General features: G+C 35.5%; 1 protein-coding gene across 3 annotated transcripts in view; it reads right to left on the bottom strand.

The window, feature by feature from the left end:
- Positions 1-834, bottom strand: part of LOC123686716 (nucleolysin TIA-1) — a 446,243-nt gene extending 445,409 nt beyond the window's left edge. The window contains exon 1 of one of the 3 annotated variants that reach the window (XM_045626957.1): positions 259-834. In XM_045626957.1, the coding sequence (XP_045482913.1) occupies positions 259-345 (87 nt within the window). In that variant the 5' untranslated portion in view covers positions 346-834. The remainder of the gene's footprint in view (positions 1-258) is intronic. The other 2 variants (XM_045626958.1, XM_045626959.1) reach the window with 2 other exon arrangements.
- Between the last annotated feature and the right edge of the window lie 18,167 nt (positions 835-19,001).

Raw genomic sequence — 19,001 nt, 5'->3', positions numbered from 1 at the left:
CTGCAACAATTACAACGTTGCCTCGAAATGACATGTCTTTCGACACTCAAAACTTCTCTAATCCACTTTTCCAAAATTGATAGTCATGTCGATAGTGACATTTGCATCGACATGGTTACTATAGAAACAAAACTGCATCACCATCACGTGGTGCCCTAATTCAACTGCTTCCGCATAACCTATAAATCATCCATCACGAGGACAACATAAAAGAAGGGTAGAGTGAAGGTTTAAAGAGTGTTGGTGATGGGTATTTACCTTAGAAGGGCTGCAGTTGTTGGCGTGAAGTGTGCCACCATTTATAGGTGGCACAAAGCTGGAGATGGAGAAAGGTACGAACAACATTGGCGTGGTGTTTTGAGCCACTTGGAGATCTGGTGCTGGTGCCAGTTGGGGATTAATGTTGTTGCACTGGCAAGATGTGACCACCACCTTTGGTGCCCCTACTCTAGTCGTCGTCGCTGCCGTGTTTGTAGCCGTCTGTATGGCCGGAATCGGCACTTGGTAAGGCTGAGGCCTCTGAGTCGCCACCCTAGCACGAATTGGTCCTACAGCACTAGATTCAGTCTCTGGTTTCAGTACCGCACAAGGGTACACGCCGACAAGGCTGTAACCCAGCACGACCGGTGTTGAAGCCAACGCAACAGTCTTTCTAGCTCAGCAAGTCGAAGAAAGTTGCTGAGATCTCAGCATACCAAAATGAACCCAACACCGTTGATGGTCAAGCAAAAACAAACACACGCGGCTTACGAGCGCGAATTGGGTTTGAAGAGAGCAGTCACGTGGTCAGGACGCGCGTCAAAAGACAACATAGTGTGCGTTCGAGTGCTGATCAGATCGGGTCGCGTTCAGAACACAGCCACCGGATAAATAAGCTGCAGAACAGTTTGAATAACGAAGAGAAGGAAGGCGGTAACCAGCGCTCTCTAGGCGGCCGTATTGGAGGTTCTCCCTCAAGCCAACGCCAGCGCAATCAATGAAATATTATACACACTACAGGATACGATGAAAAAAAAGGACGTTTTCCTTATGTGTGAGTGCGTGTGTACAGGGTGGCTCGAATACGTTGTCTTATGATGCGATCTCCGGAACTGCAGCAGTTAGAGGAAATTGGACGCTGCACTTTCGAGTTCTTTTTTCGAGAATCGAAAGAAATTGAAAACCTCATGACGATATTTAATTTCATTTTTGAGATATGGTGGAATATTGCAAAATTCTCATTTTCATTCAACCATCATAACATCCACATTTTTGATGTTTTCGCTATGAAACAAAAGCTCGATTGATGTGAAATTTTTCAGATTTTGAATTATTATGAGGTGTTATGTTCGTTTTTTAATAGGAACCCATTATTCCAATTTCATTTTCGAAAATAATATTTCTTCTGATTTCAAAAATGTACGTGATAGGTATAACCTATCGTGTAATACAGGTTTTTCTTTGCTCCTTCAATCTATTTTTCATATGCTCTTTCAGTTACTAATGTCAAATCTGTAAATGATAACTGCAATTGCGTAGATACTCCACTCAATATACTCGTCAGAAATGGTGGAAAATACTAGATTTACTTAGATAAAGATATCATTGAGTGTTATTTTATGTATTGCAAATGATCATTGAGATTATGGATAATATTCGCATGAATTTGAAGCGATTTGAATGATTCGACAGACAGAATTGGTGTATTGAGTATTTTACTTGTTAGTTTGGAATAGAAAAGAATGATTGGCAAAATTTCAAGCAAGAAGCAGATTCATTGTCAGTTGCACATGTACCAAAGACTATTATATTCGAGCCAGAAATATATTCAGCAAAGAATCAAATAAACTCATAATGGGTAACTTATGACATAATTCAGGAATAAACCAATGTTTTACAAGCGATGCCGATAATCAAATTCACATTATTCACAATTTCTATGACATTTCATGGATATACAGGGAATTGAATGTCAATATTTATGGGGATGATTTTTGGGTCCATTTCAAGAAAAAAACTTCATGTGAACATATGTCCTAAGTTAGAAATGTTCATATGAAGTTTTTATTTTAAAATGGGCCCAAAAATCACCCTCATAAATATTGAGATTCAATTAGGAAACACCCTATATAAAACGGATGTATCTTAATATTGCCATTGGGGTGAAAACTTTTAAGCTCTAAATTAGGAAACCTTACCATTTAGGTATAGGAACATGCTATATTGTCATTTTCTTTCAATACATATTATGATATGCAGGTCATTCCATTTAAAAAATGTACTTTCATAATTTTAGTATGTGTTGTTGAAGCCTGTGACTTCGATCAACCCTGTATGATTAGGGACGTATTTTATTACACTCAAATGATTCACGGAAAATTGGTAATTCATATCCGAAATTTCAGCTTTCTTGGATTCCGAGTATAGAAGTGGTGAATGTTCAATTGAAGCTATGTTTTACACAAAAGAAGAAGTAAATCAATAAATTACTCGAAAATCGCTAGAGAATAACTACTCATTGCAGTTATGATGGCAAATTGCATCCAAAAAATAACTCTTGAGTACGTTCGTTAATATTTTATATTTTGGAAGTAGACAGGACTTGCATGAAACAACATCCATCTATCTGCCATCCAAAACATTTCCTGGAAGTATAAATCCTATTTGCATTGAATTTCATATGAGAATGGGTATATCTTATTTCTGATTGACACATTTCCTCCATTTTCTTACTGTTTGTGATTTCAGATAAATTTCTGTTCAAACATAACAAGAATTGATAATTTGAAAATAATGAATACCTTATACCTGTGAAAAATTTTACGTATACTGAAACAGTACCCAAAATTATTACGGAATATGTCACAGGAGATATTCCATTCGTCATTCCCAATCCAACATATAATGGGACAAAAAGATAACAATAAGAGATTAAACGAATACGAAATATTTTTCAATTATGAATACCCGAGATAAAAAAGTATACATATGAAAACTGAATATCCCAAAGCATTGATCATAAATTATGTAGTTAATTTCCCTTTCTACTATCCAACATTTCCGGAACGACCCAAACATAAAAAATAAATACGAAGCTTAATCATCGTTTATCCTTTCATTTATATGAAATTATTATAGAATCCAGTTCAAGCAGATTAATCTCTTTCCATTCAGAATTCCAATAGGAATGTGTAGTATACAGCCCGTGCTACAATACTTGCGAGAGCAGTGGCAGCTGAGGTCGAGGAAAAACAAACAGAATGAATATACCATCCTGGATTAAGAAGGGTGCTTGCAACGGCCAAATCAAACATAACATGGACAGATCGTAGGTAAACATAAGTGGAATCGTTGAGGATTGGCTATTCTTTATGGCGATCCCGACTAATTCCACATTGATACACGATCGCTGTTACCTATATCGAACGAAAAGAAGCTGGTATTTTACCGATATGTATCATACTTCAGTGAGTAGAACAGTGTTTGAACTTGCCTCTTGCGATTTGAAACAATACAGCATCTTGAAAAAAGGACTTCTGCGGCTATATCGGATCGATGATGAGATATTTTGTTTTTTTTTGGAGAATTATGCAAATTTGATGCGATATACGTATAAATCATCCTCATGATATATCCCTACCAATAAAACATACCTTTGTGCACAATCCAAGGCCGCAGTCCACGGAATTTTTTCAGAAATACAGGATTCTTATTTCACCGAAAATACTCTCTCAACTTTTCCAAATTGAATCTTGTAACGTTACAATTGCCAATGATTCTCTAAAGCCTGATTTCTGAGGGTGGTCTTGGTTGTTTTACAAATTTAATGAAATTAAAATATACAAAGATCGATCCTTCTCTGAACAAATAATATTGAAATAAAAAATTAACTTAAATCGGTTTTTGATTAATTACTGTGCTATTAGGATGGAACCTCTTCTGTAGATTATTTTCAGCCTTCTGAACACCAGATCTTATCAGGAAGCTAGAGTACTCCAATTGTCATTCAGCGAAGTTCTAATAACGCCAGGTATTACGCAGGTATTCTCTCAGTTTCAGGAACTAAAGTGGTTTAACGTACGAACTATTCCCACATATATTTCTTAAGGAAGTACACCTTGATATTTTTCAATCCCAAGAGAGGTTTCTGTTGTTCCAATTCCACGAGAGGTGCTTTGGAAAAATGAACAACGATATTAGAATATGTCAACCTGAATTTACAACTCCTTCTCTGATTTCTAACCAAGAAATTATAAAGAAATTATTACATTCATCATGAAATAAACCTGAAGAAAAGTTTTGCTGAAATTATTAGACACAAAAAGAATTCTACCAAACCTGAAATACGTTTCTATAAGATGGATGACTCTAAAAATAAAAACTACTGTTTCAAATTTGATCAATTCGTCCTGGTGAGATTATTATTTGTTGAATACAAATATTCATGTCAACACCGAGATTCCCGACAAAATTCTCGCCAATAAATTGAATTCTAAATCTCAAATTAAACTAGTAATGGCTAAAATCTAAAACAAAGTACGTATATTTCCTGAAGTCTCGATAATTGATGAAAATATTCAAGAAAATTATCTCTGTTTCTTTCTTTTGATAAGCGCATCCGCATCCCTACCAATCGCATACGACGAATTGATAAATTACCGTGTCTTTGAAAATTCCAGTAGCCTAACATGAATTGAAGCGTGCAAAATCGTTGCAATCGTATGCAATATTTCGCCCTCGAAGGCAACTATGTTGAATAATTAAATCGAATTTTGCCAAAGAAATGTGTTTTAATATGGTAGACCGGGGACTTTTCAATTGGCCTGTTATCTTGATTCGTTCTGGAGTTATAGGGCGTTTCTGAAAAATTACTAATTCAATTATCTCGCTACATTTTGGTTTCTGTTCAAGATATCCGAAAAAATCTAAAATGTTGTTTTCAGTAATTTTTATGGTTTTCATGATACTCATAACAGATCATAGAGATTAAATACTGTTTTCAGATATATAAAGCAGACTTTTGAAGGGACATCTTTAATTTTTCAACGCAATTTTTTATCCGTAGATTTGTCGAAAAACATACCGTTACCGATTTGGATTGAAAAACATATATTTTCAATTTTATTTTCAATTATCATAATAATAATGATATTTGACCAATCATATCCGCTAGATGGCCGAGTAACTATTTCCTAATAATATTCCGAGATGGGTTACAAACAAACTCACTATAGTGAAACATGAATCAACGTCATATAAGTTGAAGGTTTCTTGAAGGGCTCAACAGTAATTTGTAAGGGTGTCGGATATAACAATGTGAAATTCATCGTCCAAAATCTTGGAACTAATGCATATCACAGGAACATTTCGTAATTACTCTGAAGTGATATCAGATTGGCTTTTGGAGGAGCGTCCTTTATCCCAAAGGTTACTTGTTCTTTGATGAACAGGGCTGTTCTCTCTGCAACGGGAATATAAAACGAGTTTTTAATCAAACTATTATCATATTCTTTGAAATCAAAAAGATATACCAGTCAATTATTAGTTTTTTGTGAAAGGAGTCCATAGGAATATTGTGATTCAGTAAGATGTGGGTTGCTATGATATGATCCACGTTAAACTTCCAAGTTAGTACATCAAAGTGCCCTATCACAATAAAACAAATATGAATCAATGACATCTTTGAAATGTTGATTATGTTCTTTCTGAAAATGGTTCATAACTGCATGCACTAACACATAGGTCCTGAAAATATATTTGATGAAGATAATATGAAAATAGCTATAAGTAAAGTATTGTCGAAAACTTTATCAATACGAAGGTAACCAAAAAGTATGGAATCAAAAACATCAGTCAACATCAACCAAAGTCTTACTATTGTTGATTTTTCCATGATATTGTCAAAACTATCCCATTGAATGATTCATTATCTTAATTTATTCATTCATTATTCGACATCAGGCAGGCAGTATGCAAATAGGGCTCACAGTTTCTTGAAGTTACGAGCCAAATTCTCGACATTTGCGTTAGGTTTTAATTTTCCGCTTCAATATGAAGAAATTTCCGGCTGAGGCTCATCGAATACCTATGGTGAGGCCGCTATTAGTGAAAGGACGTGCCGAAAGAGGTTTCAACGGCTATTTTGACGTCGAAAACCAGCATGATGAAGAAAGAGAGAAAAGAGGGGATTTCGAAGATGCAGAATTGGAGGCATTACTTGATCAAAACTCGTGTCAAACGCAACAAGAATTGGCAAAATCGTGCTCAGCATTTGGAGTAACCAGCTGGGCGTAGTGTATTAGGAGTTGTTGAAACCGACTAAAACAAACACAGGCGATCGTTATCGAATGCAATTAATGCGTTTGAGCCGAGCATTCAAAGACAAACAGCCGCAAGACAACGAGAGACATGCTGGATCCCATGTTGCGAAAGTGGTCTAGTCAAATTTGGAAACGTTGAAATGGGAAATCCTACCCCCGTATTCTTCAAGCGTTGCTCATTCGGGCTATCACTTGTTTCGATCAAATGCACACGGCCTGGCTGACCAGCACTTCCGGTCTTCTGAAGAAATAAAAATTGAATAAATTTTTGGATCGCTTCAAAAGATGACCAGTTTTTTTAACGCGGGGTTCGTAAGCTGCCCGAAAGATGGGAGAAAGTAGTGGCCAGCGATGGACAATACTTTGAATCTTAAATGTTTTTCACAATAAACCCTCGAATTTAGAAAAAAAACGGCGGAAGCAGAGTTGTACGCCTATGTATCAAAGTGCCGTCAATTGGGGCAGAATGTACAAAACTGTTTCTCGTTGAAATCAATATAGGTAACTCAAAATCCCGTGAATTTAAAACAGTAATTGGTACAAAATATTGAAAATTATTTATTAAACGATACGCGTACCAAAACAATTATACAAATATTCAAATTTTAGTTCATTAAAAATGAAGTAGATTTTTTGTGCATGAATATTCAAGGGCGTAGATCTTTTCTTTTCTCAGAGGGGGTAATCGAAAAATTTTGTTCAGGACATCGTTCACTCATATCTGTAATTTGAGAAAGAAAGGTTCAATAACAAAGTTTGAACCAAAAATTACTCGAAATAATAGCATTTTTTTGATTCGATTGTTCCTGAATTGGAGGTATGAAGAAAAATGAAAAATTCCTTGAATTATTTTAAGAATAGAATGTCCTATACATGGGTCCGAAAATGCTTTGTTTTCGAGATATACACGGTGTTTCTTCAGTCCTACTTTTTTGTGATGCATATAACATTTTATCGAATCTTTATTGATCTTCTCTACAGATTGGGTAAATAAGTACCGAAACTTAAAATTAATTATTTGATCATCACAATTAACTGGATCTTATAATAATTTGAATATTTTTGAGGATTAATAAAGTATTGTTTGACAAGAACCGACAAGAAACCATAAAATATAGTACTGGACCACAGTTTATTTTTACATTTTTCTAAACTATCATTAGTCCACAAAAAAAGTTCCGGTGGAAAGAAGTAGGCACTCTTCCAGAAAAAATATCACCCTGCATTCAAAATTGAACATAACATTATTATCTCAAAAACAAATCGTTTCCGGACCCATGTTATAGGACTCAATTTCTTAAAATGATCCGAGGAATCTGTCATTTTGTTTGTACCTCCAATTTAGGAACATCCTGTATAGTCAATCTAAAACTGAAATAAATTGCAATTTGAATGAAACACATAGTAAAAAACAGCACAGACAATTTTTCGATGAGAACAACTCAGTTCAGTTCTTTGATAACTGTAGTATCACAATTTTGTGAAGAAAATTATACAAAAACCGAAAACTACGTCTAAGTGTATACCGATGACGAATGCAAAAATCACAGATGGAAAAACAAGGGGGACGCCAATAAAACGGGTAGATTAAGGAAAATAATAAACCTCGGACAAGTAAAAATAGTATTGGTTCATTTTATGGTAGAAACCTACACTACACCCTTCTACCAACTTATTGATCATCTGTACAGATATAAATAATTCATTGATTTAATTATTTACCCCGTTAACTTTTTATTGTATTGTGAAATTTGATTTCAGGGTTGTTTCTGAATATATTTATTGTTTAAAGATTTAAACTGTCATTTGATAGGCAACGTTTCGTTATATAAAGAACATACTTAATAAACATCACAATGAAACTCACAACAATATATCACAATATAACACAATATAAATAATGATATTGCGTCCTATTACATGTTTTAAATGATTTTCGAGTGTCAAACAAAATACCCAATATTCCTGTCTGTAATTTCATCGAAGTTTCCAATCCATTCATTACGGTATAATAACAGATTGTCGTAACTATCAAATTTCAAGCGTACAATTGTAATATTTCCTGAAAAAACTCCAATACGTTGGCGTGTACATTTTACCCCAAACACTTCCAACTGTTCATTATTGGAAGGGATAAACCAAAATAGATGCGCCAAATTGAATTGGCCAACTGCAAAAATTCGTTGTCGCAATGCTGTTAAACTTTGAAACGATGTAATTCGATTCTCGCCTTGTAATGACCCCGAAATCAACTACCCTTGAAGATGCTAAGGGTTGAAGACAATGAGATTTCGTCGTTGAATCAACTGAGTCTGTTAAGATACATTAGCATGTTTTATGCGGATTGAAGTGATAACTGGTGCAAAGTTAGATTGTGATGGTTATGTGCATTTAAGGCTCATTTTCCTCTTCATTCACCTCGAACAATGGACCACATAATGCTGCGGTTCTTTCACATTAGACGACAATTTTCTTTTTGAAATGAGTAAATCATATGGAGTTTTGAATGCTGTAGGTCTTATGAAGCGACTCCCTAGCCGTCTAGAAATATTTTCGTGCTTATTTCCCCCTCCTTGTTTTCCATACGGTTACGGTGGTTGAAATGGAAGTAGCGGAAAACCTCTTGGGGGAGGGGGGTGCATATGTTACATTAAAAGTTATTCCATCCTTGCGCTTGAATTGATACGATAATAAAAAAATATGAGGACAGCACTGACTTGAAGTTCAAACCTTTTGACAGGTCGGTAATTCATGAGCCAATTGCAACCTTGGTCTTATAGTTGTAAGTTGAATTTAGTTCATCGAATATTGTGTTTTTTTTTTTCTATTTGCTATTTTTCACAGTCGCATCAAGTGAAAAGAAACAGGGTGTTATATTCCCAAAAAGAAATTACTTTGTTCTTTGTAGTTCCTACATAATATGTGAGAGTGGAGTTTTCTATAACTAAGAGGCATATTCTTATATTTTTTCTGCTTCTAATACTTTTCAAGTTGTGGTCCCGCCAATCGATAAGACTTTAGGAGATCAGCATAAAGAAAGTCATTGAAAATAAAACAAGTCAATATAAGAATAATCTCGCAAAACAAATCATTCTTGAGATATTACACTTTAATTATGAATTCAATAGAAAATCTTGACCAAAAAAATGCCTTGAACACAGCTAAATCAATTTTGCCGTGCTTTTTTTTTTTTTTTTCACGGCTTGGCTTGATTTTCATGTTATTTGGCTTGAGCTTGATTTGATTTCAAGTCAAGTAGTAGTTTTTCAATCTCAAGTCAATATTTATTTATCAAGTACTTGAATCATATCAAGCTACCTGATTTTTAGCAGTTTTATTGTGTAGTCTCACATCAATAAAAAAATGATGAAATAAATAAGGTGGAACCTTGCAAGAATCACTCTCATTTATTGAACTTATTGTATGAAAGAACCGAAAATATGAACTTTTTTGAAATAGAAACATATATTAAATCACTATAAATCATAACAAAATGAAAAAATAAAGTTTCTTAATATTGAGAAACCTCCAGGCTTCTTTTGATTTCATAATTTTTCATCCAGGATCTAAGACAAATGAGGCATCTTACAGATTTGTCGCTTAATATATTGCGAGTTTTTGTAAATGTAAGAGCAGCACTGGACAATTGTCTTTCAACAGGAGCTGAAGATGATGGCGTTAATAAAAAATCCTTGGCTATTTTCGCCAAGTTTGGAAAGATATTTCTGGAACTACCAAAATCTACCAATAGATTTCAGAGAAATGTGCGAAAACTACTAATAAAGTCACACTGGCGAATGCTTCACTCTCTCGGCACTCGAGGAATCCCCTTATTCAGTCTAAGCGCGCACTAGATTGCAAAAATATATGCCGTGCGATGCGTGCTTATCAAGCACAAGTATTATCAAGTAGCTTGGTATAAATTCAAGCAATAAGTATCCAAAACCAAGTCAAGCTCAAGTATGTAATTTTTTACGTTCTTGATTTTCAAATCATCTAGTTTGTTAAAATGTCAAGCTACTTTTCTTGATGAATCCTTACTCACGAGAGACATGCCAAATAAGATTGTTTCAATAACTGCTACAAAATTAATGGAGTTTGATCACAAAATGTTTTTTTTTTTTGTTTCGTGCACATTTCGATTTTATTTCATTAAATCAATTGATATGAAAACATTTTTCTGTTATATATCATATTTAATATTCCATGTTTTGAATTGAAATCTATCATGAAATCATTTCTGTTGAATTTCATGCTCATTGTTTTCTTCACACATCTCAAAAGATGCTAATCTTTTTTTTTATTGAAATGATAATGGAAGTTGTATAAAATTAAGAACATGCCGTCAACATAATGTTTTTAGTTGTAAGAGCGAAATTCAAACAGACTCTCTATTTGCAATAGGCCTACTCTGAAATAATAACAAAATCAGATAGTTGGAAGTGCACTACCCAATGATCCATTAAGCATAAATATATGTAATAGTTACTAGGTCCAATTCGGGATTGAATAACCATTACCAGAATTACCTGATTCGAACTATAAAGATTTTCCAATGCACAACATCTACTAATACTAACTAGTATTCAGAATGGTATTCTGGGAAGGTCCTGTTATTCAATTCAACTCTATCAAATTGTATGGAATTCATTCGAATTTAATTACCATTCGTCGCTTATTGATATTGCAATCTATATAGATTGGTTGTTATTCAGAAATTCCCGATTTCTATAATCGTATCAATCATTCAAAGCACCTCGATGAAATGACTCATATTGTCAGCAGAATATTGAATCCTGTTTTTCAAAAATGAATATGACGCTTCGAAAAACCCAATGATAGTGTCAATCAATTCGGATCACAGGTAGATTTTATTCTCTACATTATCAAAATAATTCGGAGATCGAAAAGAATTGAACGTTGTTATGATATATCAGTGAAATATAGTTTAGTGTTTGATTTTTTTTTTTTAATTTTTCTGGAATTCGTCATCGCATGTCATTGTGGAGCATATGGCATCGCTCTCGAAAATCTTTATTGCAGTATCTCGCAAAATGCACCATTTTGAAGATATTAGAGGTTGAATTATATAAGATCAGTAAAAGATTCGACAAGATTAAGGTTTCACACCTTGGTAAGAAAATGCCTTGAACACAACTGTTCAAGCTGTTCCGAACGTAAGCGAAATCTACCGGGAAAGGACGAGCCCCTACCCCCCGAGTGAGACTAGAATGGGAAGATCAAGACTCTTTAAAACCGGGTTATATGAAGAAAATACACCAAACTTACAATTAATGTTCTGCATTTAGCTATTATTGATGCTAGCTTTCTATCAGTTGATATAGAACAATAAGAACTCGTGTCGTATGCATTTTGTCTGTATTTAATCATATCGGTTGATATAAAATGATTTTCCTGAAATACTCTTACTGAAATAGAGAACCAAATAGTAATAAGCCCATAGATCCAGCTTGTAGGTAGATCCACATTTCTCATAGACCCACATTCCCTATTGATCTACATTGCCCATAGATCTATATTGCCCATAGATTTACATTGCCAATAGATCTGCATTGCTCATAGATCCGCATTGCCCATAGATCTGCATTGCCCATATATCTACATTACCCATAGATCCACATTGTCGGTAAATCCGCATTGCCGTTAGCTCCCCATTGCACATAGATCCACATTGCCCATACATACACATTGCCGGTAGATCCACAGCCCATAAATAATATTATAATCCAAATTTTCAGATGTCAAATTTGTCTTATTTTACAGATAAGTTCAATTGGTACATATACGCTTCATTTCTTTGAAGATATTATAAGATAAGATAAGAAGTATAACCAGAAACTATAGTGTCAATTTTTACACTTTTTTATTATCTGAAGGTATTCGTTCTTGATAGTCGGTTGTGTTGTGGAACTGTATAATTGTTGTGCATATAATAAATTTCTACACAAATTTTGCGGAAAAAATTTCCTGGAGCTGCCATCCCAAGTCTCAGATCTGTATAAACGCCTGATTGGTATTGGAGAATTATACACCGTCTATATTCATAATTATATGTAATGTATTTTTTCACAACTCAGACAATAGTACAATAACCTGAAGATTCTGAAGCTGTAATGCTAATTCAGCCTTTGCTACTTATAGAAGAACCGAAATATAAATAGAGTAGGAATCTATTTTAATAGTATAATATCGATATCGGACTAATATAGAGCAATATACAACGGTTTCAGTTATTTTATAAATACGTACACCCTGTATATAATTTGAGGATTGGAATATTATTGAATAATTCCAATCGAGTAATAATCAACGCGATATTAGTATATTTTCCATGGAACATCTTGTATATAAAGCTCTTGTTGAGGCACAAATAAGGAACAAAAAATTTCCAATCAACATGCCTGATCCGTTATTGAATGATGCATAGTAAGAATAATCAAAATCCATAATTTCAATTGAAATATATAGCTAACCTCAATTAAAAAGAATGTATTATTCTTACCTTGATACAAACGATAAAATAGAGGCTGGCTCAATGGATTATAGCGTCACAGCTGTTTGAGCAAATGCAGCTCTAAGTTTATAATTATATGCGGAATGTGATCTACTGCATATTCAACCTCATTATTCCTGGATCTGGCAACGTCCATCCAAATAAATAATTCAATTCATAGAACTTCTATGTTAACAATGATTCAGTTCTGTGTTATCCCAGAGGTGTAAACATCGAAAGGACAGGAATGTCTTAAAGAATATTGCGAAATCATTGAATGCTTATAACTTTTTACCTACGATAAATCTGAAAAAATAAAAAAAGGGTTTTATTTGATTAAAGGATCTACAGTAGAATTTGATGTACAACTTAAAGACTCACTCTGTGTACCTTTATATGTAATTCAATGAACTATCCTTCATATGTATGTAGGCTTGGTTAATCGATCGTCTAGAGGTATGATTCGATTACCTGGCCTTTCGTCTTTTTCTCCGTGACTTTGTTGGATTTGTTATAATTAAACTCTTTTTAATTATTCACATCTATTTACAAAGTCACAATTATACAGTACAAAACAAACTCAGTATTGAGAATATCCTAATTACGTCTTAATTACAAGTTTCTCACTACGGTATTGAATTTCGTCTTTAACCCTTGTTTTAATTACTCGAAACGTCTTCGATATGTCACGTCTTCGTCTTATTACAAGTTTCGGTCGCCTCGTCTTTAACTCATTCGCGACTCGTCTTAATCTAGTCCGCGAACCGTCTTTTCGTCTTACGTCTTAAGTTTCAACCGACTGAACTTACTCTTACTTCGACTTAGACCGAACTTTCTCGATTCGGACTTACTTCGTCCCCTGACCGCAACTTACCCCGTCCACTCTGAATATCCTTCCCTCCTTCCGGCTTGACCACACCCTTAGGGAAAGTATTATCACCTAGTCCAATAAAAGCTTTGCCGTACCGCCCACAAAGATCTTCGCGGATTCCTGGAAATCGAATATTCTCGAAGGACTAGAACCTGATACCCAGATGTGACACATCTGGTACAACCGTGTTGTCTTCGAACTTTCCCAACCCCAGTAAATCTCTTAAGTTTTACAAACGCATGGCATATCTTCGACACCCCGAAGAATTACACGTCCTTTTTACATTGTATGTACCATAACAGTTCGTTCACTGTAAATTCATTGAAACTGTCATGCCCTCGACACTTGAAGAAACAAATAGGTCTCCAAGCATCCTGTTGATCATCTCAATTATTTACAGGGAACAATAACTGGATCCTACATGTATTTAGCAGAAATATTAACACGTTTTTGAATGAGACTAATACATCAGAATCAGACTAAACTTCAATCTACCAAACTACCGATTTCTTCATCGACTAGACACGTCGTAGATTTTAATTGATTTCTCCTCACCAAATTCCCCATCCTACATAAAGCAAAGTAGATACATCCGTAGATAATTCAAGATTCAGATAACTTGTAATTCATTTCCTGCCCCTACCACATACGTAAAGGCAAGGGCTACGAGGGTAATCTTTCACGTTGCTGAAAAGGATCTCAATTCCTTCTGGTCCCTCGTCATTCCAAATGAAATATTTATGAGATGTTGAGGACTCTTTCTTACTTATGTTCCCGTGTCGGATGATTGGAAACGATTGCAAACAACTTGAAATCTGTTGGAGCACTTCGTTCATCGATTATGTCCGCATTTGGGGATCCAACAGGTCCTAAATATGTCCACAGGAATTTCACAGGATAACCTTATATAATCCCAACTGTCTGGCATTTCATTTCGAATGTACCTATTCAGTTTTTCATCATTTGATATATTGAGTAGTGGTTTGAATTAATTTGAATTAAAAAAAAAACTTTGTGTTATATTGTTGATCTATTCACTATTAGACAGTGGCGGCTCGTCAAGCAAGCTAGAAACTGAATAATAATATTATTTTCACTTCCACTGGTAATTATTTATTGATAATTTCCCTTATGGGGAACTACTAGAATATTCCAAAGGAAAATTACAGAATGAAAGAGTAGATGTGAATTTCTATTTGCCTGATATCGTTTTCCTTTGTTATTGTTCCTCTTTACATTGGAAATAACATTAATCAATTGGAGATCTTTTTTTCCTGGAATGTCCCATTGGAAGGTAGTCTTCCTAGTCAATCATTTTTACTAATTTGAAAACCGTAATCGAAAAAAAATTTTATTCTTCTAGTTCCCCATAGGCTTTATTTTTGATATTCCTGTTTGCGTATGCTTTTATTTTCCATCGAAAGGTTTTCTGCCTGTATTTTTCGATGAAACCTATCAAAAATTCTTTCATTTTGCACAAGAAATTAGTATGCTACGAAGTTCCGACGGTACCTGATAAATTGAAAGCTCTCTGTGGTCATCTGAAATCCGACCCGGGTACTCAACAAAACAACCTCTTGAGTGGCAGGTTTCGATGGACGCATGGGATGGTAGTCAGTGTAGACTAGCTACCTTTTGGACGCAAGCCATTTGAACGCTTGCTTCCAAACGCTCGAAAAAATGCCTCGTGAGTGGCGGGCATTAGTGATTGTTATATTGTTGTGGCTTTCAAAATGTACCTCTTTTCATTAATATTGGCAACTATTGTATAGCATTAAATGAAATTAATTTGAAATTGACATTCATAGGTAAATTGTTTGTCATACCCAAATTTCTTTCAAATTGAAAATAGTTCAATACCAACTATGATATTACGATAATTCATACCAGCCCTGTATGTGAACCTCACAATTAGAGTTTTGGCATAAGGGCTCGTGCTCATGGATGCAGGTCACCTTTGATGTTCATCAAGGACCACATGACCGACGGGCATTAGTTACATCCAGGAGGTGGAACCATACGTTTCAATAAGATAATGCATATATCCAATATCACGTTGACCTATTTCGAGGACAATTAAGAATATTTGTTGCTTGGCACCCTAGATCTCACTATGATCTTCCACCCATTGAACTCATGTGGGAGATTATAAGAAGAATATTACTTCGTTTGTCCTATCCTTCACAGACTCTTGCTGCAAGAAGTTCAAGTAGTCAGGGATAAGATACCTCAAGAGGAAATCGATCATCTCATCAGGAGTATGACGGCAGAGTGCATTAGTGCATCTTAGAGACCCAACACATTAGCAAGTTTTTACGTTTTCCCAACTTCTGTATTCCTCTGATATTTTATCCCTTACTAACCTACTAATGGAGCCAGGAATTAGTTATGGTCATCATTCTCAGTGTTGCAAATTTGAGTAATCTTCTTCATACATATGCTGCACTCAACAATATCAAAAACAATTTCGATCAAAGGGAGAAACAGCAGGAATCGATTGGGTATCTGCTTTATGAGATACAACTCTTCAGTTTCTATACGTAAAGTTGAAGCGACGAGCTCGAATAGAGTTTTGCTTCAACAAAGTTGATATAAAAATTAGGCATTCTCATTTAAAAAAGCAGGGTGGTATCGTGTATCTCCACTTTCGGACCAACCTATCAGTCAAAAATAATTTAAGCCTATGTGCTGAGTACTGTCGATTGCATCAAACTTTGAATAATCCTTCTAGCCCAATATTTTGGAGAGTTATATACCGATCGAGCACTATTGACTCACCCTGTATACGTTTTACGTTCTTTGTTTGAATATTCATTACTTAATAGTCGAAGACTTTGTTGTCCGTTTAATTTTTGATAAAACCAATATACTAAACAATACAGGCTGTTTTCCGTGAACGATATTTCCCTGTTAACCCTACCGGTTTTTCTTTGATTTTTTTTTGTACCGCTTCTGGTATATCTGCCCGAATTCCAGCCTGTATATGACGCCATCGAAATATTAGTTGATTTGTGTCTGCATCGTCAAATTATCCTCGATTAAATATATCAGCTAACTAGCCAAATTTTCGTGATTTGCGGGAGGTTTCAATTTTCTGCTTGAATATGAAGAAATCTGCGACTGAGGCTCATCGAATGCTCTCAAATACATATGATGATGCCGTTATTAGTGGAAGAACGTGTCGAGAGTAGTTTCAACGCTTCAAGAACGGGCTTTTGACGTCGGAGACCTGCATGGCGGTGGAAGAGATAAGGTTTACGAAGATGCAGTATTGAAGGCTCGTGTCAAACGCAACAAGAATTGTCAGGATCATTGGGAGTGACGCAACAAGCCATTTAAAAACGCCTGAAAGTCATGGGAATAATTCAGAAACAAGGAAATTGGGTGCCGTACCAGTTGAAGCCGAGAGATGTCGAACGGTGTTTGTTGCTTGTGAACAGCTGCTTGCAAAGCAAATACGGAAGGGATTTCTCCACCGCTTTGTGACTGGAGACGAAAAATGGGCTCATTACGATAATCCGAAATGCAAGAAACCATGGAGATATCCCGGCCATACTTCCACATCGACGCCCAAACCTAATATTCACGGTTCCAAAGTTGTACTCAGTGTTTGGTGGGACCAGCTCGGCGTAATGTATTATGAGTTGTTAAAACCGACTGAAACAATCGCAGGCGATCGTTATCGAAAGCAATCAATGCGTTTTAGCCGAGCCTTGACAGACAAACGGTCGCAATCTAACGAGAGATATCATAAAGTGATTTTACAGCATGAAAATGCTCGACCCTATGTTCCAAAAGTGGTCTAGACATACTTGAAACGTTAAAATTGGAAGTCCTACCTCACCCGCCGTATTGTCCAGGCGTTTCTCCCACGAACTATCACTTGTTTCGATCAATGGCATACAGGCCTGGCTGACCAGCACTTCCGGTCTTATGAAGAAGTAAAAAATTGGATCGATTCGTGGATCGCTTCAAAAGATGGCCAGTTTTTTCAATGCGGGATCCGTACGATGCCCGTAAGATGGGATAAAGTAGTGGCCAGCGATGAATAATACTTTGAATCATAAAAGTATAATCAGTTTTCTACAATAAAGCCTCGAATTTCGGAAAAAAACGGCGGAAAAAAGTTGTATGCCTACGTGAAACAATGCCGCCTATTGAACCTGGCAATTTGTTACACTTATCGATGAACTGAACGAAATGAGAATTATAATCTGATGACTTAATTCATTTCACTAAGCAGATTTAATAATGCACGGTATTCCCGATGTTGAACAGTAAAGTTTGTCTTCAGTGTTGCTCGAAGAGTTGAGAGTAACCCAAGGGATAACATTTAGGGTAGAAAGTAGGACATAGGAAACCTCAATTCACAACAGTTACGAAAGCCTGTCAAGCCCCGTATAACTCAGACCAAACAGTTTCATAGATCTATGTTCCTCCTCAAGATTACAAAGAGGAATTATGCCAGCCTTTTCCCTGGCCTCCCCCACCTTATACACGATTTGAACTAATCAAAGTGTAGTTGCCTTGCTGAATAGGATTTTCATGAATCACCTTGAAGGGGGATAGGGTGAATGTTAGCCCTCTTCCTCCAGCATCATCAGTAAATTCCATTATAAAATTATAATGAGGAAGGCGCACCTTACATCAGGAGATAAAAATTCCTACGGAACCACTAATGGCTGAATCACAAAAACTCAATTCGCATAAAAATAGCCATCAAAAGCTGACAAATTGTGATTTTAAGCAACATGGCCATTTTGGAAGTAGAAATTCAATTTTATTTATCACTTTAGTTACCTACATAAGATCCAATATTCTTCAATGCATAAGTATCAAATCAGAAATGGCCTGATATTCGAGCTACTTGGCTTGAGCTTGACTTGATCTCAAGTCAGGTTCAAGTCAAGTAGTAGTTTCTCAATGTCAAGTCAAGTAGGTTTTTATTTATTATGTTTTTGACTTGACATTGAAAAACTACTACTTGACTTGAATTTGAGTTGATTTCAAGTCAAGCTGAAGCTTCTTGGCTTGAGCTTGAGCCATGAATCCCTAGAAATGTGTGACTTAAGCAAAATTTATATCGGAACTAACGTTCTACTCAATGTGATGCTAACGATAAAAAGATGCCGGAAACTAGTATTGTTCTCTTAATATTCGGAATGTCAAAAAAACTTCATCCTGACTGAAAATACGCTAGCAGATGTCAACATCCATCTGACATCTACGAGACCGAATTCTAAGTAGCTTGTGAGTGGCAGAACGTTGATGTAGGACAATCCAGAGGAATGCAATATCGTTGCAATGCAAGAATACA

Source organism: Harmonia axyridis, chromosome X (assembly GCF_914767665.1).
Source record: "Harmonia axyridis chromosome X, icHarAxyr1.1, whole genome shotgun sequence".
NCBI lineage: Eukaryota > Metazoa > Arthropoda > Insecta > Coleoptera > Coccinellidae > Harmonia > Harmonia axyridis.
The sequence above is the reverse complement of the archived record's forward strand: the minus strand, read 5'-3'. Positions and strand labels throughout refer to the sequence as shown.